General features: G+C 63.3%; 1 protein-coding gene across 1 annotated transcript; it reads right to left on the reverse strand.

Moving 5' to 3' along the window:
• Positions 1–172: 172 nt before the first annotated feature.
• Positions 173–24,724, reverse strand: RIPOR1 (RHO family interacting cell polarization regulator 1). Its single transcript, XM_069793891.1, is given in 24 exon segments — positions 173–1,148; positions 2,189–2,279; positions 2,588–2,671; positions 2,780–2,976; positions 3,329–3,487; positions 3,628–3,789; positions 3,959–4,094; positions 4,258–4,432; positions 4,813–4,952; positions 5,326–6,141; positions 7,028–7,168; positions 7,370–7,499; positions 7,732–7,880; positions 8,098–8,223; positions 8,436–8,479; positions 8,558–8,621; positions 8,709–8,861; positions 8,981–9,034; positions 9,557–9,580; positions 9,899–9,977; positions 10,315–10,464; positions 12,790–12,916; positions 24,425–24,517; positions 24,520–24,724. Coding segments are annotated over 24 exon segments (3,582 nt in total). The 5' UTR covers positions 24,710–24,724; the 3' UTR covers positions 173–1,050.
• Positions 24,725–25,166: the final 442 nt, after the last annotated feature.

Raw genomic sequence — 25,166 nt, forward strand, 5'->3', positions numbered from 1 at the left:
TCGAGCTTGCTGGTGGCTGAGACGTGGGGCAGGGCTGCACCCAGACAATGCCAGAAATCACAATGACGCCCCGTGAACCCCCCCCCCCACCCTCCAGCCTGCTATGTTGACCCCAGCTTACCCTGCCCCTGGGCAGCAGGGCCAAAGAAACACCTGCACAGTGACACCGGCACTCATTAAAGGTTTGGTTTTATTGCTGGTTTAAAATCAAAATTAGTCGTTCTCTGTAATTACATTATATATAGATTTATAGAGACATTATAGAAAAGAATTTTTTGCTTTTGTTTTTCTGCAAAAATCTGTAAATAAAAAATAAAATAAAACAAACAAAAAAAAGGTGGCAGCTTCTGTCCGTCCGTCTGTCCGTCCCTCTGTTGCTCCTCCTGCCCCTGCCCTCCACGGCGCTTCCCAACAGACCAGGAAAGGCTCTGGGCTGGGGCCACATCTCACTACACTCCCTACAGCCACAGCTGGGGAGGGTCAGGAGCACATGGAGCTGGAAAGAAGAAACGCCAGCAGAATATATTAATATCTCATATTTCATTTTATTTAAGTCCTGGGGACTCCAGGTGGCAAAGGGCAGCAGTCCCCACAGCCCAGGCAACTCCTGGAAAGAAACGGTGTGGTTTCCAAAGTGCAGGTCCTTCCAGGACAGGGCACGTGCCCTCAAGCAAGAGGAAGGCAAGAGGAGGCAGAGAAATCCAGTACATCTCCCTGCCTCTCCGGTCCCAGCAGCTGTAGCCGACGAGGGGGGCAGGAAGGGTGGGCTCCCCGTGTATTTTAAATAGCCATCAGAGTGTGGGATGTGCAGCGAGCCCCCCCTGCCGAGGGGTGTGTACATGGCACCCCGTGGGGCCAGTGGTCAGTGGCAGGGGAAGCGGTGCTCCGTAAGGCAGTGTGCAGCCGTGGTGAGCTGCCAGCGGGGATAATACTGCGGTGCTGCCTAGAGCGGGAGCTGCCGGGTCCCGGCTGGCCCCAGTCTGTGCAAGCCCGGGGCAGCCCAGCGGTGCCTTTGCCCTCAAGGGATGGCAGGTGGGTTTGCGTGGCGTCTCAGAAAGCTGTACTGGCCATGCTGGCTGGTGCAAAGATCCTCGGGAGGCTGTCCAGGGTCTCCTCCAGCCGCCGGTGAGCTGATTTACCATCTTCCCCTGCAAGTACGTGCCGTGGTCAGTGAACTGTACTGCAGAAGCTCTGTCCCCTGCCCATCCCCAGCCACCTTCCCCAGCCTTTCTGGGGAAACGTGGCTAATGCCTGGCAGATCTGAGCTGGTGTGCTATGGCCACAGAGTGGAGACCTCTCTTGTCCTCCTTAGCACACCCTTGGGCAGGTCCCAGCCAGGATCCAGCTAAAAGAGCCCCCAGAGCTCCTGATTCAGATGTTGCAAATGCTGTTCTTCAGCTGCCTGCCGTACCCATGCCCATGCAGGGCAGGGATCACTCACATTTGGGCTGCAGGAGTGCTGGCTTGTGGAGAGCCTAGCTTGGGGCCAAGGGGCCAGGGCTTGGGGCTGCGCCAGCTCCAGCGTCACACATCTGCATGCACTGGCACGGGGATCCCGAGGGCTTCCCCAGGACCCCCCGGCACACACAGAGATGCACACACCTATGCTACAAGCGGGCTCTGAGATCTTGACCCGGCACCCCCACACGCAAATCTGCCCACAGTGGCCATCCCCAGCAAGAGATGGTGACATGGACAATCTGCTGGGACATGGGACACAAGGCATCTACATGTGCTGGGATGCCACGGGGATGGGGTCTATGAACAACCAAGACACACAGACTCCGAAACGTGACATGGCTGACAGGCTCTAAGACGGAGACATTCGTGAGCAAAGCGGCAGGAGTGGGGACGGGGGACGAAGATGGCTCACGTGTCCCAACCTGTGCAGCAGCTGCCGCGATCTGGAGGCCTAGAAACCCACTCAGATGGTTCTCTCAGTGCCATCTAGCAAATAATAAATAACAACCAGACTTAGTGCTCTGTGGCCACAGGACACCTGGCCCTCACTGCCCACTGCCAGCTTGCTCTTGCCTGGTAGAGCTTGGGGCACCATGAGCCAGAGTGCGTGGGGTAGGCAGGGACCAGCCTGGGACCCTCTTCTCCCACAGGCGCTGCTGGCACCAGGAGATGCCACTCGAGATGCCGTGGGTGGGGAGGGAGCAGAGAGGAGCAGTGGGACACTCACCGCACAGCATCAGGCTCTGCTTGGCTGCCTCCCGCACAGGCTCCTTGTCGGTTTGGCACAGGTAAACCAGCTGCTCGATGCTCTCCTTGGCCTGCAGAAGAAGGGACGAAGGGCTGAGTGTGGCTGGCAGGGCTGGCAGCAGGAACACAGCCCGGAGGGGAAGACAACACAGGGCGCTGCAGCCCCACAGTGCAAGAAAGTCCCTCGTCCTGTCCCTTCCCTCCCCATTTCCCTTCCTGCCCTGCCCCTGCCTGCTTTGCTGGCACATTTGGGGCAACCCCAGTCCCTCTCTCCCGGGAGCGGGAGACTGTGCAGGTGTGTCCGGAGTCACCAGCCACATGCGATTCCTCTTCCTCTGGAAGATGCAGCTCTGCTGCCTCCTCCCTGCGTCCCTCTCACCTTCAGGCAGCCCAGCGCCGCACACCCTGCCACACGTGTCTGCACCTCCTCATCCTCCAGCTGCTCCAGGTAGCACACGAGGGCCTGGGGGAGATGGGGGGGTCAGTGCCACCGCCCGTGGCAGAGCCAGGGGGCAGCACCCTGGGGGCTGTGGCACCAGCCCACCTCATCCCTGGCTTGCCTGGCACGTACCCGTTGGCGGAAGCGGGGGTTTTCCGCCAGGCTGCGGAGCTGGGCCGACACAGCGCTCACCACCTTGCTGTTGCCCTCAATGAGGAGCAGGCTCAGGGCCTTCAGTCCCTCCTTCTTCAGGCGGCCCTCGGGCACGCGCTTCAGGGCACGCAGCACCACGTCCTGGTCATCTGAGTTGAGGTTCTGCGCCAGCAGTGCTGCAGGGAACCACCAGCTGAGCTGAGGTGTGGGGAGCCCAGCGGCACTGCCTGCACACCCCTGCCACCACAGGGAACCCATCCCTGGGCACCCTGCGCCCATGCCAGGCAGAGGTGCCAACACATGGTACCCAAGCCAAGATGCTGGGGACCTACAGCAAGGACTCAGGATGCTCAGGAAGGCAGTGTGGGAGTGGGCTGTGCACCGGATCAGACCTACTTGCCCACCCCAGGGATGGCTGAGCCTCTGGGTGTTGCCCCAGGGCAGTCATGGTGGTGCTGCAGGGTGATCCCCTACGGTGATGCTCCAGCACCCCATGCCAGGGTCTAGGGAGAACGGGAGGGCACTCACCTTCCTCTGCCAGCTCCATCATGTAGATGTCGAGTACCAGGGTGCCAAGTGACTCAAAATGACTCCAGTACTGGAAGATGGTGATCTGCTCGCCCTGGGCACTGCCAGGCCGCCGGGGCAGCCGCCGATTCATCACATCCTCCACCAGCTTCACACACACTGAGGGAAAGGGACAGGTCAGGGTGTGCAGCAGCCGCGGTCACCCCTCTGCAGGGCTCCTGGCACCCATAGGCACCCACTCATGGTCACTGAGTGGGGCTGGCAACTCTCTCCCTGAACACCCCTGGGCACCCGCTCACCGGCATCAGCCAGGCCAGGATGCCGCTCGCTGATGGGTGCCGCATACTGGGCGCTGAGCACCTGCAGGAACCGCTCCACGGGGCAGGTGTAGACATTGGGCACCTCCATGCAGCGGTCCCAAAGGGGCAGCACGCCCTCCTTCCGTGTCGAGAACTGCACCACTGTGGGGACAGGTGTTGTCAAGCTTCCCTGGGCCACAGCAGCGGGCAGGTGACTCCTGCCCTCCAGCTGGCATGGCCCCTCACTGCCCAGCCATGGCCACGAGGGGAGACTGGGCCCCGTGCAGCCCCTGAGGCAGCACAGACAGTCCCCTCAGCCATGTGTCTTTACCTTCGGCAGCAGAGCTGGCTGCTCCCGCTCGCTCCTCCGTCAGCTGGCACACGATCTCCAGCACCTGCGCCTCCCGCATCAGCCTGTCCAGGGCATACATCTCCTGGCATCGCAGGGGACCGAAGGTGCCCAGCTTCTGCAAGGCATGGCCAAACCAGGGAACCTCAGGGACAGAGCTCATCGCCCATACCACAGCCTCCATGCTGCGGCAAGATACCCCTCGAGGGGGGACCCACAGCCCACCCCAGGGCTTCCCTCCCCAGGATGTCTCCTGCGATGGTGCCCTGGCCCGTCCTCACCAGCAGCAGGCGGTTGCAGTTGTTGAGGTGAAGCACCAGGGCCTTATCCAGGAACTCGTTGCCGGTGGTCATGGGGTCGGTGCTGGCCTCAGAGCCGCTGCACATGCCGGTGTCGTCTGCCCCCGTCTCGCCAGCGCTGGTGGCCCTGCTGCTGCGCCGGGGTCTGCCAGCCCTCCTGCAAGCCAGGGAGAGACCGAGGCAGTGGGTCAGCATGGGAAACCTGGACCCAGCCCTTCCCCCCCCGTAGGTGCAATGCTGGGCAGAGTTTCTGTAGGACATACAGTATCACAGCATCAGGGCTGGGTGAAGGAGCAGGTCCCAGGTGCACAGAGCACGGGGGCGGCCTCCCAGCCCTGCCCCCATGGAGAGATGTGGGGTAGCACTGTGCCACCAGAACAGCCAGATCCTGCTACTTCTTGACCTAGACCTGCCCTGAACTGTGATGTGCCAGTCTAAATGTGCTTGGGCACCCTGGCAGAGCTGGGCATCCCCCATCCCAACTGCCCCAGGGCCGCATCCTGCCCCACGCCCCATCCCATGAGCCCCGCTGTGCACCTTTCGTCTTGGAGAGGGTCCTCCTCGGAGCCCTCCGAGTCCTCCATGTCAGAGGTGTTGAGGAAGCTGAAGCTCTCCAGCGCATGCTCCACTGTCAGGCTGATGCTGGAGGCCCGGCTGAGGAAGATGCCCTGCTTCTGCTGCAGAGGAAGGCATGGCGGGGTTGGATCCTGGCTTGCCAGCCAAGACAGCCCTGCCACCTGCATCCCTGGACACTGCCATCAGGGATGGTCCCGTTCCCCTTGTCCCCAGGCACTGCCATCAGGGACGGCCCTGTCCCCATTGTCCCCAGGCACTGCCATCAGGGATGGCCCCGTCCCCCTTGTCCCCAGGCACTGCCATCAGGGATGGCCCCGTCCCCCTTGTCCCCAGGCACTGCCATCAGGGATGGCCCCGTCCCCCTTGTCCCCAGGCACTGCCATCAGGGATGGCCCCGTCCCCATCGTCCCTGGGCACTGCCAGCAGCGATGCTGCCGTCCCCCTCACCCCCAGGCACTGCTGGCAGCCCCTCACCAGCAGCATCTCCTCCAGGCGCTTGAGCTCCCGTTCAAGGGGCTGCAGCTCTGGGAACTGCCCCCGGTAGTCATCCAGGGCTGAGCCCAGGAGGCCAATGGCCTCCTCGAGACCCGAATCCACCGCCTTCCCCCGCGGCACCTCGGGGATGTCGGCAGGCAGCGGCGGGGCGGGGACAGGCCTCTCCTCCGCGGAGGCTTGTGCCAGCACTGCGGGGTCCCCGGTGCCGCAGCCACCCTGTGCTGGCGCCCGGCTCTGCGTTGGCTCGGCCCCACCAGCCTCCACCTCACAGGTGATGGCCCACGCCACAGAGGCACGGGGCTTGGCCTCAGCACCCCTGTCCTGCCCTGCCATGGCGGCTTCCACCGAGGCACCGGGGAGGGGGTCCACGTCCTGCTCCCCCGTCCCTGTGTCCTCCTCCGGGCTGGGTGCAGGCTCCCAGGGGCTCTCCGCAGCCTTGGCCTCCATTGTGGCATCCACACTGGCCTCGCTGATGTGGCTCAGAGTCCGGGAGTAGGGCACGTGCCCGTTGGCCACCGTCTCCTTCTTACAGCTGCCCGGCTCCTCCGGCTGGCTGCCGGCGGGGAGGACGCCAACACCGCCAGCCCTGGGCCCAGCCCTGGCCTCCTCCGGCTGCTGGGAGAAGGAGATCTCGATGGCGGGGGCAGAGGCCTGCACCTCGGGCTGCACGATAGGCTTGTGCGCAGCATGGCGGGCGCTGCCAGACAGCTGGGGACTGGAGGAGTCATCCGAGGACTCGGAGGAGATGGACCAGGCCGTGCCGTTCTCCAGCTCCTCCTGGCGCCGCAGCATGTTCTGGGGAGGGGGAAACGGTGTCAGACAAGACCCTACTGCCACCCCTGCTCATCTGGCTGCCTTCCCTTCAAGTGGGGGCAGAATCCGGCTGAGCAGGAGGGCACCGAGGCCGTGGTGATCACTGGCACAGGCTGCCGCACTGCCCTGACTCTGCCAGCACAGCAGGTTGGGCAGCGAGGACCTGATAGACCATGGCTGCCTCTTCCAGCCCTGCATCTCACCCCACACCAGTGGGGAGTCCAGCTACCCAGGCCCGGTAGCCCTGGGGTGCCAGTGGCTCCCCAGCACGGCGGGCAGCTCCAGTGAGCCATGACAGGGTGTGACATGTGGAGCTGAGGACACCACCCACCGTGGCTGCAAGGACGGCTCCAGCACCAGCTCATGGAGGGGCAGCACCGGCCATCACACTAACATCATGCCAGTGGTTTACCAACACTGAACCAGTGCCACACCAGTGCCATGTTGGTGTCACACCAGTGTCATGACAGCATCATGCCAGTGCCACACCAGCACCGCCACACCAGCGCCATCACACCAGCACCAGGCCAGCACCATCACACCAGCACCACCACACCAGGACCATGCCAATGCCATGGCACAGCACACCAACGCCACCAGTGCAGGGACATGGATGAACCTTCTACTCACTAGTGCCCAGCTCTCGCACAAGGGCGTGCGGACAGAGGAGCGGGGCCAGCCCGTGCAGCCCAGGCTCCCCTAGCTTGGGGACTGTATCCCCAGGGCCAGCCAGACCCCAGCCTGGCAGGATCAGGCCTCTGGGCATCAGCAAGGGCCAGTGAGTAGGAGACAAGGAGCGGCTACAGCTACTGCAGGACGGCCACACCGCTGGGCTAAGCTACTGGCCGGCTCCAGCCCTCACACTTACGCGGCCCTGCTGCGGCCATCTCCCAAGCTCGGCCGAGGAGACGTCGCCGCAGGAGCAGCTCTGAGACAGCTTCTCGAACAGTGTCTCCCGAAAGATGTCCAGCAAGGACCAACCATGCTTGTTGGCCGCCCGCCCCGGGCTCTTGGGCAGAGAGAAGAGGAGCTGTGAGTGCGGGAGGAGCAGGCGGCAGTACCAGGGAGCCGTGGTTGGATGGCTGGAGAGGAGCTGCCCACCCCTGTGCCTGAGCTGTGCCACCCTCTGGGACGTAGCCTGGGCACAACCCTGCGCAGACCCCTCCACAGGCCACCTATCCTGAGCAGCCCTGACCAGCGTATTACTTACGTAGAAAGCCTGTTCCCGCAGGGATGGTGTGTCAGGCGGGCTCTGGTTGTAGGTGGAGAACCTCTTGTTCACTGTGGAGGCCTTGTTGACAGTGCTGGCTGCTGAGGGCTGGTCATCCTTGTCGAAGGGGCTGGGGAGAAGAGCAGGGAGGTGAGAGGTGTGTGCCAGCCTGGGGGGGTTCTCGACCCTGCTCTGCAGCAAGCAGGACACCAGGACCCCATCCAGTCCAGTTCTGGTTTTCCATAACTGCAGCCCAGTTTTGGGATGGGAGACAGATGGGAGGCAGGCCACCTCTTGCCACACCACGCTGGGCATCCCCAGCCCTGCCATGTGCTACCAGCAATGCCTGCTGAGATACTCACTTCCAGGTCACCTCCAGGCTGAGTTTGAGGGTGCCCAAGTCATTGATATCCACAGCCACTACCTGGGGTAGAGCCGCAAAGAGGTCCTTGGTCTCACAGGACACATTGCCCACCACAACATGGTTGGCCAGGCTCTTTAGCTCCGTCACCTGGAGAAGGAGAGGGAGGAGAGGAGGAGATAAAGCCATGGGCTTCATCTTATCCATGCTGTTTGCATCCATGCTCTGTCCCAGGATGCCACCACCACTAGACAGCCTCCTCTCACCCCAACGAGGGTGAAATTTAGGTGAGGTCCTGGAGGGAAGCCCTGCCAGGATGGAGGGTGGTAGCTGGTCCACACCATCCCTGCCTCCTTCTGCACTGTACCTTGATGGAGAGGAACTCAGTGACGAGGGGCAAGAAAACCATTTCCTCGCTGTCCCACACCTGCTTGCTGTTCACCTCAATGCGCCCCCGCAGCTTCCACCGCTGCCGTCCATACTTCATGAAGATCTGGCGATGCAGAGGCATGGGTATGAGGGAGATGATACAACACTGGGGTGGTGGGTGCTCTCTGTATGTTCATGGGCATGGTCAGGGACCCATTCCACCCACCACTGCCCTGCAACATGCCCTCCACACCAGCGCCCACCTATGCCCCCCAGGCACCCCAAGGACCACAGGGCAGGAGAAGAGCAGATCCCAACCCATATGGTCCCACCAACCTCATACTGGTCACCAGCACAAAGCCGGGCAAAGCCTGCCAGTCCTGCAAGAGAAGGCAGAGGGGCATCAGCAGGCAGCAGGCAGGCAGGCAGCAAGCCAGGGATGGAGCAGGATGTGTTACCTTTCATCCGGACGTGGAACTCGCCCAGCTGGCTCTCCAGCTCGTTCTCCAACAAACACATGTTCTGGGGACAGGCGGACAGACAGTAACCCATGAGCAGCCACCCATGGGACCCAGCACCCTGCCAGCCCACCCCAGCCATCTGCCTCACCTCCGTGTACTCCTTGTAGCCCTTGCTGGCCTCAGCCAGGCTCTCGCGTGCCTCCCGGCTGCCTGGTGAGCCCGTGCTATAAGCCTTGACCATGTTATGGGCTCCATCACGGAGCCGCCGCTGGATGCAATAAGCCTCGTAGAGCTCATCTATCTGCAAGGACAGACCCAAACTGTGGTGAGGGGCAGGGCAGGGGACAGCATGGCTGTCCCAGTGCTGCACCAAGGTTGCACTGAGGTTGCGCCGAGGTGACCCCGGTCCCCAGATCTCACCTTGCTAGCATGAAACTCCAGGCGACGCAGGAAGCGCTCAATTGACTTCACTTGCTGGAAAAGCAGAGGACATGGTGTAAGCAGCAGCCCAACCCCTCCGCAGAGGAGCTGCAGGTCAGGATGTGCCCTGCTGCATGCCCGCACTGCAGCTGGGATGGGTCCTGGTCACCAGCCCTGCCTGGGAGGTACAGGGTGGCAGCTGGCGGTGAGTGGAGCAGAGGCTGTGCTTGCACCCATGTGCTGCAGCATCCTCCAGCCTCCCCTGCCCCAGAGGGCCCTGCAGGAGACAGGCCAGGCTCCAGGGTGCTCTTCTGTCAGCCTCAGAGCTAACCCAAGCTCAGCACTCACCAACAGCAGCTTTTGATTGCAAGAAGCGGGTGACAAGCCGCCTGTCACTGCTACCTCCCCTGCCCAAACCCACCCCGCCTGCAGAGCCCCGATCCCAGCCCGCAGGCACTCTGCCGTGCAGGGGATGGGGGGCAGGCAGCAGGGCAGAGCAAGCAGAGAGGAGCTGGTAGTAGCACATCCCAGGCACTAGGAAGGACACAAGGAGGATGGGGCACTGATCCCGCTTACCTTATCCAGATCGTAGAGGAAGCCCTGGAGGAGAGAGGAGAGGGATAAGATGCAGCACAAAGCCAGCTCTGCCTACCCAAGGAGACCCAGCACATCGCACCCACCACCCATAGCACGTCAGCGGGGACATGCAGCACCCAGCCAGGGCTGGAGAGTGCAGGACAGTAGGACAGGAGCCCCATGCAGCCCAACACCAGAGCCTGGGCTGGCCCCTGACATCCCCACGGAAGCAGGCTTTGCCCTGGTACACAGATGGACCAAGGGCTGCCCCAGCTGTGCCCACCACCCTGGGCATCTACCCAAAGCACTACTCCCTGTAAGGCTCTTCCCAGCAACACTCACCAGGCGTGAATTCCTCTTGGACTCGCGGATCTGGGTGCTGAGCTTCTCCAGTTCCATCTGGTGCACCTCCAGGTAGGCTCTGGGGGCAACCACACCATGAGGGTCAGGCTGGAACACCATGTCCAGGGCTCCTGCCACCCACAGACCACACCAACCCAGCACATCTGGCCCTTCATCCCTACTCTCCACTCCAGCACCCAGGTGAGGAAGCCCACTTCTGCCTCAACATGGGATGTGGTGGGATGCAGGACCCCACGCAGCTCCAGGACCCCCAGGCACTGCACCCAGGAGACCTGGCATTTCCCTACCTGGTGGGAGTGGAGAGCTGCCAACCCCAACCCATGGCAAGCTGTCCCTGTGCCCCTCAGGGGCTACCTGCCTCCAACCACCCAGCCATGGGGAGCCCCAGCACTTACGTCAGGCCCTTCTTGAGAGCTTCGTACACCTCGTCCAGGCGGTTGGGCTGAGGCACCTTGGGTGGTGGGGATTTGTGGGACATTGAGAACATCCTACTGACCCTGGAGCCAGTCTTGCGGGAGACAGTGGGGGTGAAGGGCGAGAGGTTCCTGGGGAGAGAGGCAGGCAAACCCGGGGCAGCTGGCATCAGCACACAGCACTGGGGTCTGCCTGGGTGCCCCAGCCTGCCAGGCACCCTGTCTCGAGACAAGAAGGAGCTCTGGGATGGAGGCCAGGTCCGCCCAGACCTGCCTGCCTCTCCCAGGACTCCCCAGCAGCCAGTCTAACCAGCCAGCAGGGCTGGGCGAGACAGGGCCATAAAGCTGGGCAGCATTGCCTGCACCACATGCCCGCAGTCCCCCCAATGCATTTGGCTGCCCCAAAGCCATGGGAAGGACAAGGAGAAACCCATGAAGCTGGCAGTGGAGAAGAGCAGAGAATTAACCCTGTCTCAGCGGGGTCAGACAGGCTGGCTGTGGGGTAGCCTCTGCAGAGGTGTGGGTGTCGCAGGCACCAGTTGGAGGGAGCAAAGGTAAAAGGGGCTGGCACCAGCCGGAGCTAAGCTGCACTCCTGGAGTGCCTGTGGGGGCATCTCCGGCCCTGGCCACACTCTGAAGGGGCCATGCTCTGCTCCATTGCCAGCACCCCAGGTTGCCAGGGGCATGGAGATGCTCCTTGTGGTCTGGGCACTGTGGCAGGGTGACACATGCCACCATCAGCTTGCTGCCCTGCCACCATGAGCTCCCAGGGAGAGGCAGAGATCCCAGTGGGTGGCAGCATGGTAGCATCCTAGGGACAAGCAGCCCTGTCACCCTATCATACAGTGCAGCGACATGGGGCAGGGGCATCCTCACTAATGCTATGCCTCTCCAGATGACACCAAACCAGCCGTATGGAGCTGCTGGCGGCCTATTGCCTCCACCTGCCCCACTGCTGCCTCGAGGACCTTCCCCAGCCAACCTGAAGGGATACCGACCCAGCGCCCGGGACCCAAACACCACCCTTCCTGCCTTGTGCAATGGAGTCGCTCCCCAGCCTAGCGAGCAACGCCCCGCTTAGACCAGCTCTTCCCTTCCTCCTTCCAGCTCATCGTCGCGCCACTGGTGCCTAGGAGACACCCTGGGCTCCTTCGTTCCCAGCCCCGGGCCGGACCTCCCATCCTGTGCTGCTCTTTGCAGGAGTGGCCAAAAGACTTCCCCGAATCATTGGGGGAGGAAGGGGGGGAAGAATGTCTTGGCCTCCTCCCAAGCCAGAGCGATGGGTAAACACTTGATTTCCACCATCCCTCCTCATTCCCACCCTCCAGGGCCCCTGAAGGCATCTCCCACAAGCATCTCCTGACCAGCCACTTGACTGCAGGCATCCAAAAGTCATCCCTCTTCTCTGTCCCCAAGCAAGCCGCTCTGGCACCCCCAGGTCCAGCAATGTGCCCATGGCCTGGGAAGTGTCACTTGACCCAGAAGCTGGACAGGACCCAGGGACAAGAGCCGAGCAGGGCTGGAGGTCTGCTCCCAGACATGGGGAGGCTCTACCTGAGCTTGTGCCCACCCAATGAAGGTGCCCATAGCCTGGCAAGGCAGCTTGGCACTGCTTTCCCCAGCCCTTTGGCTAAGACATGTCTCTCCCCAGGCACTGGTGGGAGCACTGGGAGGTAAGGAGGCTGACTGGGTGCTAGGAAAAGGGATTAAAAGTATTAAAATGCCATAGTCCCACAGCCCAAACCCATGGCATGCCCATGTCCCGAGAACAACCTGTGAGAGGGTAGCCAGGAGCTAGGGGTGGTGCGGAGGAGGGTGGCAGGGATGAGCAGCGCATGGGGTAGTTCTCACCGATGTGAGGTTCAGCAGAGAGGAGGAGGAAGGGTATGATGGGACCATAACATCGCCAGCGGCTGGAGAGGATGAGTAGGGAACGGCTGCTCCTCGCAACGCAGCTGACGGGCAGCCAATAACACCTTTCAGCAACATGTTTGAAATGACCCGGAGGAAACCCTGATTCACGCCAGCACTCAAATCCCAAAACCGGCCGCCGCAGGATGTCAAGGCCGTCGAGACACAATGCTTCAAAGCCACCCCAGCTCCTTCACCACACCCATTAAACATGATGAGATGGTCACAGGGAAGCTCTTAAGAGCTGGTTGAGGAACGAGGGTAAGCTACACCTGCCTCATCCATGCTCTGATGGCAGCAGCCACAGGGCTGCAGGGTCCTCACCCAGGCTGGGAGCCAGCACAGTGGAGGGTTGGGGTGGTGGGCTCTGTCTCCCATCTGGCCTTGATGCTCCATGCAGCCCCCCGTACAACATCCCCTGGGTACCACAAAGATCCCAGCGGGTCAGGAAGGTGCCTCGGGATGTGCAGCAGGTCCCACCACCGCACCCAAGCCTGTCCCCATCCCCATCCCTCATAGCATGCAGCATGAGCACCCATGTCCTACCTGAAGGGCCGGTCGGCCGTCGAGTTCACTCCTGCAAAGGACTGGCTCCTATTGATCTTGGTGACGAGGACTCGGCGCTGCGGGCGCACAGACAGTGACATTGTTGAGTGTGACCTGGAGGGCCTCCCTGCGGGGCACAAGAGAGCAGGGTCACCAGCAGCAGGGTGGGGAAACACATGCATGCAGGGCTGCCACTGAGACCAGGACAGGAATGGCACCCATGGACCAGGGCGGCTACGGCACCCATGGGCTGTGGCAGATGTAGCACTCATGGGCTGGGAGCCTTCCCTCCCTCTCAGCCCAGGGACACTCCCGGTGGCACTGGGGACACAGGTCCCATGCTGTCCCCAGTAATGCTGTTGGTGCCCTGCCCTGGGTGAAGCAGGGCTCTGGATACCATGAGCACTTCACAGGGACAGATGGACAGATACATCCCAGCTTGGTCCCATGGGAGCCACAGGAAAGGGCTGATGCCCAATGCCTACTATGGCCCTTCCTGGACACAACATGGCAAACCCTCCGCTGTGCCCCAGCCCAGCCACCTCCTCCTGAACCCCACCTTGTCCCATGTCCCGCTGTCATCCGTGCCACCCCACTGCAGGGGCAGGAAGGGCGCGGGGCCAGACCTGGCCGCCCAGCCCTTCGCTGTCTCCACACTCGCTTCCGCTCGCTCCAGCGACCAGGAGGGAAACCCACAGGCAACAGAGTGCTTTGGAAAGTCCCCGGCTTTGCCAGGAGCTCTGTGTTGGGGAAGGAAAGGCCGAGCCATTCCCTGTCGGACCCTGGAAAGTCCATGCAGGCAGCACGTGTCCAGCCCCACAGCTGTCGCAGCCCTGCCCTCTGCTTCTGGCAGCGCCAGAGAGGGTGCCAGGAGCCCTGAAACTACTGCCTGTACCTGCCTGTCCCCGCAGTGGCCAGTGCAGTCAACGCCAGCTAGGACGGAGCTGATTTCTGAGTCTCGGGGCCCAGACCCAGCTGCCACCCCATATTGCAGGGAGCATCACTGCAGCCCTGGCTGCGGTTGGGGAGGGGAGCCCAAAGCACAAGGCAAGAGCAGGGGACTCCAGGGCTCCTCCTGGCCCTGCCACCCCCACCAGTGCCAGCTGGGCACAGGGAAGAGCCCAGCCCACAGGGCAGCCACCGGAGCAGGGCAGAGGCTTCTGGATGCTCCACTTCATCCCGGCCACTGCTGACACCAACTCAGTCCCTCTGTCGCTGCCAGCCCCCAGAGCTGAACTGTGGAATGGGGAGGCAGGAGCTGCCAGGGATGAGCCCACATGGTGCCCGGCAGTCACGCACCCTGCCAGGGAAGGCCAGGCAGGGCCCTAGGAATGCATAGCTTCCCCAGCTGGCAGTTGGGGCCAGAGCCACCTCCCCACGCTTTAAGGGGCTTACTCTGCCTTTCCTCCTGCCCCCAACACAGCAGGCAGCAAGCCCCCAGCCCCAGCAGCACCAGGGACGGCACAGGGACGCAGGCACTGCCGGGGTTCCCGCCGCCATCCCCACTCCTTCCCCCGGCACAACGGAGCCTGGGAGCCCAGCTCGAACCAGCCCCGTGCGGCACACGTCTGCTCGGCCACTGGCAAGCATCCCCCCAGCGCTGTGCTCCCCGCCGCCCCGCAGCCATGCTGTCACCTCCCACATGCCAGGCTGGGGCCAGGCATTCACAGCTCCTGGTACGAGCCAGGGCCGTTTGGAGTCAAAGGTAGCCACCACCAATAACCTCCATCCCATCGGAGCCAGGATGCAGCAGGTCCATCCGGTCCCTCCTTGGCACTCAGGTCCCAGCCCAGGACCACAGAGCCGCTCTGTGGGTCCCACCGCTTCAGCGTTATCTCGGTGCCAGTCCTTCCAGTTTCCAGGACAACGCTGTCCCAATTAAGCTCATTAGGAGAAGCTGTAATCCCTGGCTGGGCCTGGGCAGATTACCCTCTGCAGGGCTCTTTAATCTGCTCCCCACTGAGCGAGCAAGGCCTGTGGCACTGGTGCTTGCTGCCCCAGCTGGGTGTTACAGCAGCTCATCTATAGGAAGAGCACCCACCACCCCTAAGACGTGGCTCTCCACATGCGGGCCAGGTCACAGCTCCTACAGGGTGAGCACAACTCTGCCAGCCCATCCTTTTCCAGCCCACATTGCCATCTGAGGGCACAGAGGGGGCTCTAAAGAGGGTCACCCAGGGAGGAGCCCACACTAGGGAAAAGGATGCCAAGGGTGTTGGAGGGGAGAAGGATGCTGGGGGTGTCGGAGGGGAGAAGGATGCTGAGGGTGCTGTGGGGGACCAATGCCCCAGTACAACTCTCCAGAAGAGTCAGAGCGATCCCCAGCCGCTCACCCAGACCTCTGAGAGGCTCCAGCAGCCACCTGCACGGTGCTGTGTCATGCTCCAAGGCATTTGAAGCTCCTGCACTGGCACAGGGAGCAGTGCCATGAGCAGTGGCTGCTGACAGGACCACATCCCTGCCCTCCAGCCCAGGGATCCGACTGTCCCCCAAACACCCTCCACGATGCACCGCACCATGAGGCCAGATAGCCGGCAGGATAGGTGCAGACCTGTGTCAACAGCAAGGGATGGTGCAGCCCCAACACTTGCTGCTAGCCAGCCCAGCACCCGGCCCCAGGCACTGCCAGGTCCTGCTGGCACCAGCCTTTCTGCCATGACACCCTGTGTCCCCAGGCCTGGCACCCTGCAGCCCAGCTCCCGTGCCAGGACCCCAAACCCCCTTTGAGGAGGGGAACACCGTGCCCCACTCTGCAGGAGTGATGACCCGGGAGCCCCAGGGATGCTCGAGCTTGGCACATGCAGGCAGCCAGCCGGGTGCCAAAGGGCAGCGCTGCCTGCATGAGGCAGGGCAGGCAGGGTGTGGGGTCTCCGCTCCTGGCACGCTTGGCTCACGGCGGCAGAAAAAACCCCGGCGTGGTGCATTCCTGACATTACCGAGATAAGAGATACCTGGTACCATGGCGGCACGGCCAGCCCCGGCAGGGAGCAGAGCCCAGGGCACGCTTGGAAGGGGCCACTGGCTGCCACATCTCACCCAGGCTAGTGAGCCCCGTGCCAGGCTTACTGGGAGGCTGGCACCAGGCAGAGCACTGGCACACTCATGTCCCTGCCATGCGCTGAGCCCCAAGAACATCCCTCCCTCTCCTGAGAAGGAGCTGCAGAGGTCCTGCCCCAAAGGTCCAGTCCCTGCCAGCCCCACTGCCCCCTGCTCTTAATTAGGGCTTCAGTGCTAACGAAGTTGCCTCCCGACCAAGCTTTTCACCTTGCTGTGCCTGCGCAGCAGACCGCCTGCAGCTCTCCCGGCGTAGGAAACACAATCCTGGAAATCGGTCCTTCTGTCCGTCCTCGGCCAGTGCTGCCCTCGGGCAACGGCTGAGGGTGCAGAGCAGCCAGGTGTGAGCAGCTGGGTGGGTGGCGTGGTGGGGGCGGGGGAGGCTGGTGGTGCTGGAGCCCACCCCGGGGCTCTCCAGCCCGGCCGCCAGCTCCTTTCTCAATGCCTGGTGCTCTGGAGATAATTGGGATCCCAAGAATGCTGGTCTGAGCGGCGGAGGGGGCAGTCCGACCGGCTGGGTTGGTCCCAGCTGGTTTCTGTTTCCGACACTCAGACACACCAGCCTCAGGTCGCTCCGGCGGGTTTATCAACACTGCCCTGGTTGGAGACGCCCCGAACTGGCTCCCCCCGAATCCCCAGCACCACAGCCCTGGGATCTGGGGGTGCTCTGACCAGCATGTCCAGTAACGTCACTCACTGGAGGCCAGCAACACCTGAGGTGGCCGACACAGCAGCCTCCTGCACCCCTGACCCTGGGGAGCAGCACCCACGACCAGCCAGCAGCACCCGCGGCCACCCAAGGGGCTTCCCCGGGAGGGGCTGGCAGGGCTGGGCTGTGGTCCCCACGCTGATGGCACTGCGGCCACCTCCCGGGGCACAGCAGTGTCCCCCAATGAGGGCACAGCACGGCAGCCATGGGATGGTCCGTCCTGCCCGCAGCTTGGTCACCCAAGGCGTCTGTGGCAAGTGGGTGGTCCTGCCACCCCACGCCAGTGGCACGACCCCCCCCACCCCAGCACCCTTGGGTAAGCGTCCCTTGGGCGCACGGCGGGGACGACCTTGGGAGCCTGCGAACTCAGGCCCTTGGCACGGCTCCCTCCAGCCCAGCCGCTGCATCCTTGTTTGCACAGCTGCGTCCCCGCTGCCCTAACCCAGGCACATACCCCGGCCCCCCGCCAGCCCCTTCCGGCCCCGGGACAGCCCTTGGCCAGCTCCCGGCGTGGGCTGGAGCAGCTCTTCCCTCCCATCACCCCTCGTCCCTCCCCGGCATAGAGGACAGGAGCATCCGGGGACCGACGCCATGCCGCCTTGGTCACAGGGAGCCTGGGAGCCGCCTCTTCCCTGACGTCCTCTATGCTCTGCCTCTCCTCCAGGCAGGCAGGACCCCCGCTGCCTGCCCCCCGTGCAGGGCGATGAGGGGGACTGGGGTTTTTTGGGCGTCGGATGAGTCAGTGAATGGCATCCCGGCTCCCTATGACTCAGCCAGGAGAGAAACTCCCAGCCATAATGTCACAGCCCCCACCAGAACAGGGAATGGCAGTTTGGGTGCTGCAGGCAGGGGGCTGGATGGGTGCTGGGTGCTCCCATGCTGGGGGCACAGCAGCGGTATCCGCCCTCGCGGCCGCAGGAGGCCAGCTGACTCCTTGGGCCAAGTGGGAGGGCGGCAGGAAAGGGAAGGAGCTGCAAATGGGAAGAATTGGAGGAAGCGCTTATTTACCCTGTGGAGTATCCCCGAGGAAGGGCAGGGCACGGCACAGGCAGACACTCACGGCCAGCTCCCCAGGGGCAGGGGTTCACAGCCTCCCACCCCATCACCCATACCACGGGTTCCCACTTCGCAGCCAGAGAGGGATGCAAGCCCCAAACTGGGACCCAGGGGGTTCCCCAGTGCCTGGCTGAGCTCAAGCCCATCCTGTTTTCTAGGACGGCTCCTGAGAACCAGCCCAGGACCACTACGGTCCTAGTGAAGTGGATCGCCCACCACCAAAGGCACAGACCGAGCACCCAGCCAGGATCCCCATGGCTTTGGAGGCCTAAGGGATCACCTCTATGCCTTGCTAGTTGGGACTGCAGCCTGGCCAGGGGCACCAGATCTTACTCCTGAGTGGGCTGTGACCCCTCTTAGAGGTGCTGAGCAAAAGATAGGGCTCTGGCATGATCTTGCTGGGGTTGACATAACCTTGCGAAGGTCCCACATGCCACCTTCACCCCCACCTGCTCATCTCCAGGATGCTCTGTTGGGTACCAGAAGCTTCCCCCCCCCAAATCCTGCCCAGACAACATGGTCCCTGTGCGTGAGAGTAGCCCCAGGACCCCCTGTTCTGCCCAGATCCTCTGGGGCTGTGGTGCCAGGGATTCTCAACTCGAAGCCAGGCTCTGTTTGCCCTCATTAGCATGACCGCAGACAAGATGTGGGGGGCACAAGGGGGAGAAAACCAATTTGCCGAGGAAAGCCCTGCTGCTGTGGCACTGGGGGTTCATCACCCGGCAGCGGGGGGCAGCCGTGGCCCCTCTCCTGCCTTGAGATGCAGAGCCTGGGTCTCAGCGTGGGCAATGGCAAGGCTGGGCAGCTGGCGGGTCCTATCCTGCCATGGGCACCCCATCCTGACACCCCATCACTGCATGCCGCGGTGACTACCATGTCCCTTGCAGGTGGTGGATACTGATCCCTGGGGAAGAAGAGTTCTCCTCCCTGGGGAAGTTGCTCACCCAAAAAAGCCCCCCATGAGCCCGGCCACATCGCCCTGGGAGCCTCAGACAGCTGGGGGTCCCCAAATTAATGGCGTTTGCCAGGGGGCCCGGTGACGCCAGTGCTCAATACCTTTCGGTTTGCCGTTCATGGCGGGCTGCGGCAGCACGTCCCTCTCGGGCTGGGATCAGTGTCCCGGGCAGCTGTTGCTCTCTCATGCCGTCTGTCCTTCCCTCCGTCTGTCCGCCCATGTGTGGGGGCCGGGGCCGGGAGGGCTCCCCCCGGGCAGCAGTCTCCTCCCACGCTTCCCCTGCCCGAGGGCTGACATCACTGCCCAGCACTGCAGCCCCAGCCATGACTCAAGGGCTGGGGACAAGAGGACAGAGGAGGGGAGGACAGAAGGACCCCCATCCCCCTTAGAAGGAGGGGACCCCACCAGCACCAGCTGCTCCAGGAACAGGGACAGCACGGTTCGGTCCCCATCCTTCCCTCCCCACCGCCCCCCTGGGGAAACTGAGGCACAGGCGCAGGGGAGGGGACAACACCGCAGGCCAATGCGGTTCACACTCCCCCCCACCCACCCGTGCCACCCCGGCCTCATGCCAGCCAGCCCCCCATGACGCTGCTCCTCTCAGAGAGGCAGGCCATGAGCCAGGGTGCAAACACCGCCCTGCTGAACGCACCACTGGCCCTGGGCTGCTGCCAGTCCCTGCTCCGGAGGGGATGCTCTGGGCACAGCCCCTCACCCCCATCCCTGCTGGCTCTGCTGCAGGCAGGCACAAAGCTGCGGGCAGAGCGGGCAGCCGATGCTCGCACCGCTATGGGGACCAGTCCCAGCAGCCCTGCTGCTCACTTCTGCATTGCTTTTTTTTTAAATATATGTATACGCATATATATAAAACAGCCGTGGCTTTGCTGTGGGCTTCCCACAGCATGCATCCCCACGGCATGCCCGTGGGCACCCTGCAACACCCAGGAGCTGCTGGAAAAAGGCCTCAAATGTCCCCAGTTTGTGTCATCCGCGTCTCCAAAGCCTCAGAGGGGCTGGTTTCAGCCAGGGCTTCCTCGCAGGGCTCTTCAAAGATGCTGGGTGCCATTCCCATGCAGGAACCAAGGCTGTCCCGCTTCCCACGGGGGTCCAGCTCCCACAGGGCAGCGTGGCAGACCCACCTGCCCTCCATGCCAAGGCCAGCGGCACCTCCCGGCCCCACAACTCCCTGGCAGAAAGCACAGGGATGCCCTAAACAACTAGGGGACTCTGTGGCACAGACATCACCCCCCTCCAGCACCGTAAGTCCCTGCAGGGGTCCTGGTCCTGGGACACCCAGGCCTGGCACCCCCCTCCAGCTCCGACAGAGGAGGCTGAAGCAGCCAGCTCCATCCAAGGCTGGGACCAGCTGACGTCACCGGGGCAGGAAGAGACACCTCCCTCCCAGGCTCCTTTCCTGTTTGCTGCTGCTTTTAGAGCGAGGTCAGGCCAGCTTTGGGAGGAAAAGCATTGGGGCAGAGTCTTGGGGGTATGCTCGCAGAGATGGGGTGCTCTTGGACACAGTTAACCCCCTCCCTAGAGGGTGAGCTGCTTCCCCAGCGGGTCCCCTCCTTGCTGGTCCCTGTGCAGAATGGGACCAGCACATGGCAGGGGAGGAGAAGTGTCTGAGGCTCCCTTGTAGGGTGGCATGGCTCCCCGACTGTGGGCACCCATGCACGTGGCTCCGGAGCCAGCCATAGTCAGGCTTGGTGAGCTGGGGCTTGCAGCGGTGCCACCAAAGAGCACCGCATCCCAGGGCACGCTCTTGTCCTGGTGCCTGGGTGGGTTCCTGTGTGGGTGCCTGGCTGGGTGCCTGGGTGGGTGCCCAGTGCCAGCCCCATTGGGAGAGCAGCTGGAGGAAGAGCTGGTGAGTCTGGGCTGGCTGCGAGCAGCATCCGAGGAGAAACCATCCCAGGCCTGGCAAACGGAGGCATCTTGTTGCCCACCTGCCTGCAGCCCCCATGGGCATGGAGGGGACCCAGCAGCCCAGCACACCCAAAGCATGGTGTCGCGGGACCCACCTCCACCCTGCATGAAGACCAGCTCTCCTACCTCGCCTGGTCGGGATGCATCCCCCCCGGCTCTCCCCATCGACAGGCAGAGTCCTGACCTGGTGACTGCCATGGGCAGGGGGCCACTGCCTGGCTTTTCACCCCTTGCCGCTTCTCCCTGGGGGAAAGCATCGCTCCCAGTACCAGCCCAGGACCGACCAGCCTTCTGCAAAGCTTCCGCCGCACTGGCAGCCATGCGGAGCCAGTGCCCGGCACATGGCCAGGCAATGCGCCTGCAGCGACGGCCCATGCCAGCTCGTTTGTTCTCATTAAAGGTTAACAAGAAAGCCACGCTAAAGCTGCCGGGAGCTGCGGGAGAGGTGTTCCTCAGTGCCACACGGAGTGAAAGGACATCCAGGCTTTCCTACCAGAGGGGTGGCAGCCAGGCTGTGCCACTTGCAGGGACTCTGCCTCTCCATAGCCCTGCCTGCAGCCTTGTAAAGGGCTGTGGGGCAGCCGATATGTGGGCAGTGCAGGCAAGCTCCGTGGCACAGCACCATCCTGGGCATCACCCATGGGGAGACATCAGGAGCAGGCAGGAGCTGGGGTCGTGCACTCAAAAGGTGGCAGAGGACGCTGGAGGAGGACATGGGCACATGGCATCAGACGTCTCCTCTGAGCGCCTCGTGGCACCCTGCACGGCACTCCAGCAGGGCTTGCCAGCTCAGGGACACCTTGCCAAGGGAAGGGCACGAGCCGTGCCAACACTGCCAGGGCCTGGGTGGTAATTGAGTTAAATTAATCTCTGTCCCTGGCCTGGCTGGGGACAGGGAGCGGGCGCAGGGAAGGGGACAGCCCCATGGCCCTGCAGGGTGCTGATCACCTCCCCCAGCTCAGGGGACTTCCCTGGATGCTCATCACCAGTCACCAGCCAGGGCAGCTGCCTCCATCCCTCGTACGTGGCAGGGATGTGGGTGTAACGCCCCAAGCACCTCCTTTTTGGGGGTGTCCCTGTCATGGCCTCCTCTCACCAGGCCTGGGCAGCTGCCCCGAGCACCCCCACCCCAACCACAACAGCTAAACGTGCAAACAAAACCCTCCGTGGGCAGCCATGCGTGGATGTGCGTGTACAACCATGGCCAGGCTGTGGACAGGCAGAAGAAAAATCCAGACACCCCGGGAGGACATTCCTACTTCCCTGCCCTGGGTGGGATACAGGACTGGCTTCCCAGAGACCCCACATCCTGCCAGCACTGAGTCCTGGTGAGGTTTTCCAGCTGCTCCCTGTTGGCCTTGGGACCACCAGCACTGAAGCTGTGCCCACCCAGCATCACCCAGGCCCTGGAGAAGCCACCAGCCCCAGGAGCATGCTGCCCTGGTGGCACCAGCACCAAAGAGCAAGGTGATGAAGAACCTGTTTCAGGCTGTTCCTGGACAAGCACTCCCTGGACATGGATACCCTTCCATGGCTGGGAATGTCAGCGCAGCTGGAAATGTGGCATGAAAAGACGCAGGCATGCCTCAGTGGGTGCACAGTGGGCAGAAGTCACTGCTGGTCAAAAGAGGCTGGGAAGATGAGTGCCGGCACGTAGGCACCAGCCTGTTGAGGGGCCAAAGAGCTCCTGGCCATGGGGGAGACTTAGGAGGGGGTAGGAGGTGGCAATTCTGGCAAGAAGACCCACCGTCATGGCTTGAAGGAGAACCACAGTGAGTGACCAAGTGACTTGTGGCCAGGCAAGAGCCAGTCCTGGTCTGGGAAAGCCCGGTCCTAGAGCTGCAGATGGTCACCCCCACCACGGTGCTAAAGCTGACCTCTCTGACTTTATTTTTTTGCAGAAACCAGCAAAGCCAGCTCCAAAAAAACCTGGCAGCCCAACGCCACAGATCATATGTGGAGTTTTTTCTGCAGGGCTGATGCCCCGAGGGCTACCGCAGCCAGACTGGCACCTACGCTGCCGCTGCCGGCAGCATCCCTTGCCAGAGGGGCCGGGCACCCCGCATCCGGGCACCAGGGCCGCGGCAGACTCAAGCCCTCCCCCCTTGCTTCCTTGCATCGTCCCCACACGGCAGCAGAAATAGAAGCGATATAAATGGCAGCCCTATAAATAACCCCAAAGCACGAGGCGGGGAGCTCGTCCCAGCCCAGCAATGGCCTCAGCCCACGCAAAGCCAGGGCTTGGTCTGCCTTCGCTGTCCCCTGGGGACCCCAAATGCCAGCTCCCTGCCTACCATGGGTCTCCCAGGTCCCGTCCTTTAAGTCAGAGCCACGGCAGGAGCTCCAATGTGCCCGCCAAGCCTCAGCCACGGGTGCAGGCTGGAGCCCAGCACAATGGCATCCCTGGGGGATGTCCCCGCGCCCCTGCCCAGTTCCTCTCGAAGTAGCAGCAGGCAATGGACGATGCCCATCCCAGGCACCGTGCAGCAACCCAGGCCACAGATTCCTGGGCAAAGCGGAGCGCTGGCCAGGAGCCTCAGGTAGGGTTTGGGAAGAGATGCCCCGGTCCCCACCACCGTCCCCACTGCAGATCAACAGTTATCCCCTGGTTGCACCCTGACACCCACATCATCAGCTGCCCATCCCAGCATCTCCCATCCCTGCCCTGCCCATCGCCGTCCACATTCCCAGGCTCAACCCCATCATGTCATGTCCTCCACAGAGGCTTGTCCACCACCATGCCAGCTCCCACCACGGCTCCTCTCCAGCCGCGAGACCACGGCGATACATTGGGGACCTCCACCAGCCAAAAGCAGACAACGCTGGTAGCGGCGAGCCCCACGTTGCCTGATTTTGCGCGATGTCATAGCCTCACGCCCCAGCCCTGCCCAGGGGGGATGCAGCAAGGCTGCTCCTTAGCCACCAGCCTGGAGACAGGTCCTCAGCCAACACGGGGTTTATAGGAAGGCCAGGACTTCCCGGTAGCCTCGGTAGTCTCCTCGGAATCTGGCAAGGGTAAAACCCGCTGAGGCTGTTTGCAAGCCCTGGGACAGCCAGAGGTGCGGCAGGGAAAGAGTTAATGGTGTGAGGCCTTCCCGAGCACTTCTTGGCAGGCTGGGGAGGGCTGGGAGATAGGAGGATCGGGCCAGCAACAAAGCGAGATCTGTCTCATTAATTCCTCCGAGCATTCCTCCCTCCTTCACCCAGGAGGAGGAGGCAGCACCCAGCTGACACGGTGCACCCAGGTCCCTCAGGAGCCCCGCCGGGGTCCTGCAAGGGGTGTGATGGGGCGGGGAGGGGAGATGGGTGCAGCCTCTCCTCCGGGACCGATGGCTCTGGCGTCCCACAGCCGCTCGGGCAGGGCCCTATATGGACACCGGCGGCTTGTCCTTTGCCCGCCGTCCTGCTGCCCGGCCGGCCCCGGGAGAGACGGGGCAGAGCACGGGGCAGAGCACGGCTCCTCTGCAGAGTACAACGAGCGGCACCATCCCAAAGCCAGGAGCGAAGCGGGGGCCGGAGGAGGCCAACGCATCCCGGCCAGGGTGACATTGCGGGGTTGCTGGCCCCAATATCCCACGGTCAGGCGGTTGGTTCCTTCTCCGGGCGCCTCCGGCCGCGGTGCCGGCCCTGTCGCGGGGTGCGGAGCAGCCCTCGAACCGCAGGGCCATGGGGCGGAGGACCCGAGTCCCCCGTCACCCTCCCCGCCGTGACGGAGCAGCCCCCCGCACGCCTCGGTCGCCCACCCCGGGGCTGGGCGGCGGACGCGGTGGCTGCAGGCGGTGGCACTGGGGCGACATGGGCCGCCCCCCCCCCCCCAGGGTGTAGCCCTGCCAAAGCCGCCGACCCCGCTCCCCACTTATCCCCCCCGCTCCGTGACCGGTGACTCCCCCCGGGGCAGGCGGTGCTGCCCGGGGTGCGGAGGTGCCGGTGACACTCACATGTCCCAGGAGAGGCGAGGGACGACGCGCGGGGCGAGAGCGGGCCTGGCTCGGTGCATCCCCTTTGTTCCACTCCCATGGACGGGGAGCAAGCGGGGAGTTCGTGCAGGCTCTTGGCAGCGCCCACCCCGGCTCTCTCCATGGAAACGCGGGAGCCATGTGATTTCGGCAGGAAACCACGGCAGAGCCAGCTCCAATGGCGGCTGCATGGCCGGGAGCACCTCCCTCCCTCCCCGAGGAGACGGCCGCCGCCGCCGCCATCGCCGCCACCGCCATCACCGCCATCACCGCCACCGCCACGGCCTCGCAGGGGTCATCGGCCCAGCCCGCCGGGGCACGGCCATTCCCTGGGGGTCTGCCAACCCCACCGGGAGCTGGAGCGGGATGCCTGAGCGCCGTTCCCAGCCCTGCCCTGAGGCTCGCTCAGACCCTGGCTGCTGCGCCCACAGCCAGTCCCTGCCAGGAAGCGGTGGCCGGAGTCCCCCCCGGTCCCCCCAACAAGGGCCACCACGGCCTCCCAGGCTGCAGCTCGCCCTGAAAGACCCCGAGCATGTTGCACAGCCCGCAGGCAGCGGGGAAGGTATCTCCGGGCGGTAAAGTGACATGACCAAGGCTGTGCAGTCAGTCAGTGGCGGAGGCAGAACAAGCGCCCAAGCACCCTTGCTCCCCGCTGTACCCAGCGCCCCACGCTGCCTTTCCTCCCACCGGCGGACCCCGACTGCGGAAAGCAGGAGCTGTGCTC

This window comes from Haliaeetus albicilla, chromosome 10, assembly GCF_947461875.1.
Source record: "Haliaeetus albicilla chromosome 10, bHalAlb1.1, whole genome shotgun sequence".
In the NCBI taxonomy this organism is placed as follows: domain Eukaryota; kingdom Metazoa; phylum Chordata; class Aves; order Accipitriformes; family Accipitridae; genus Haliaeetus; species Haliaeetus albicilla.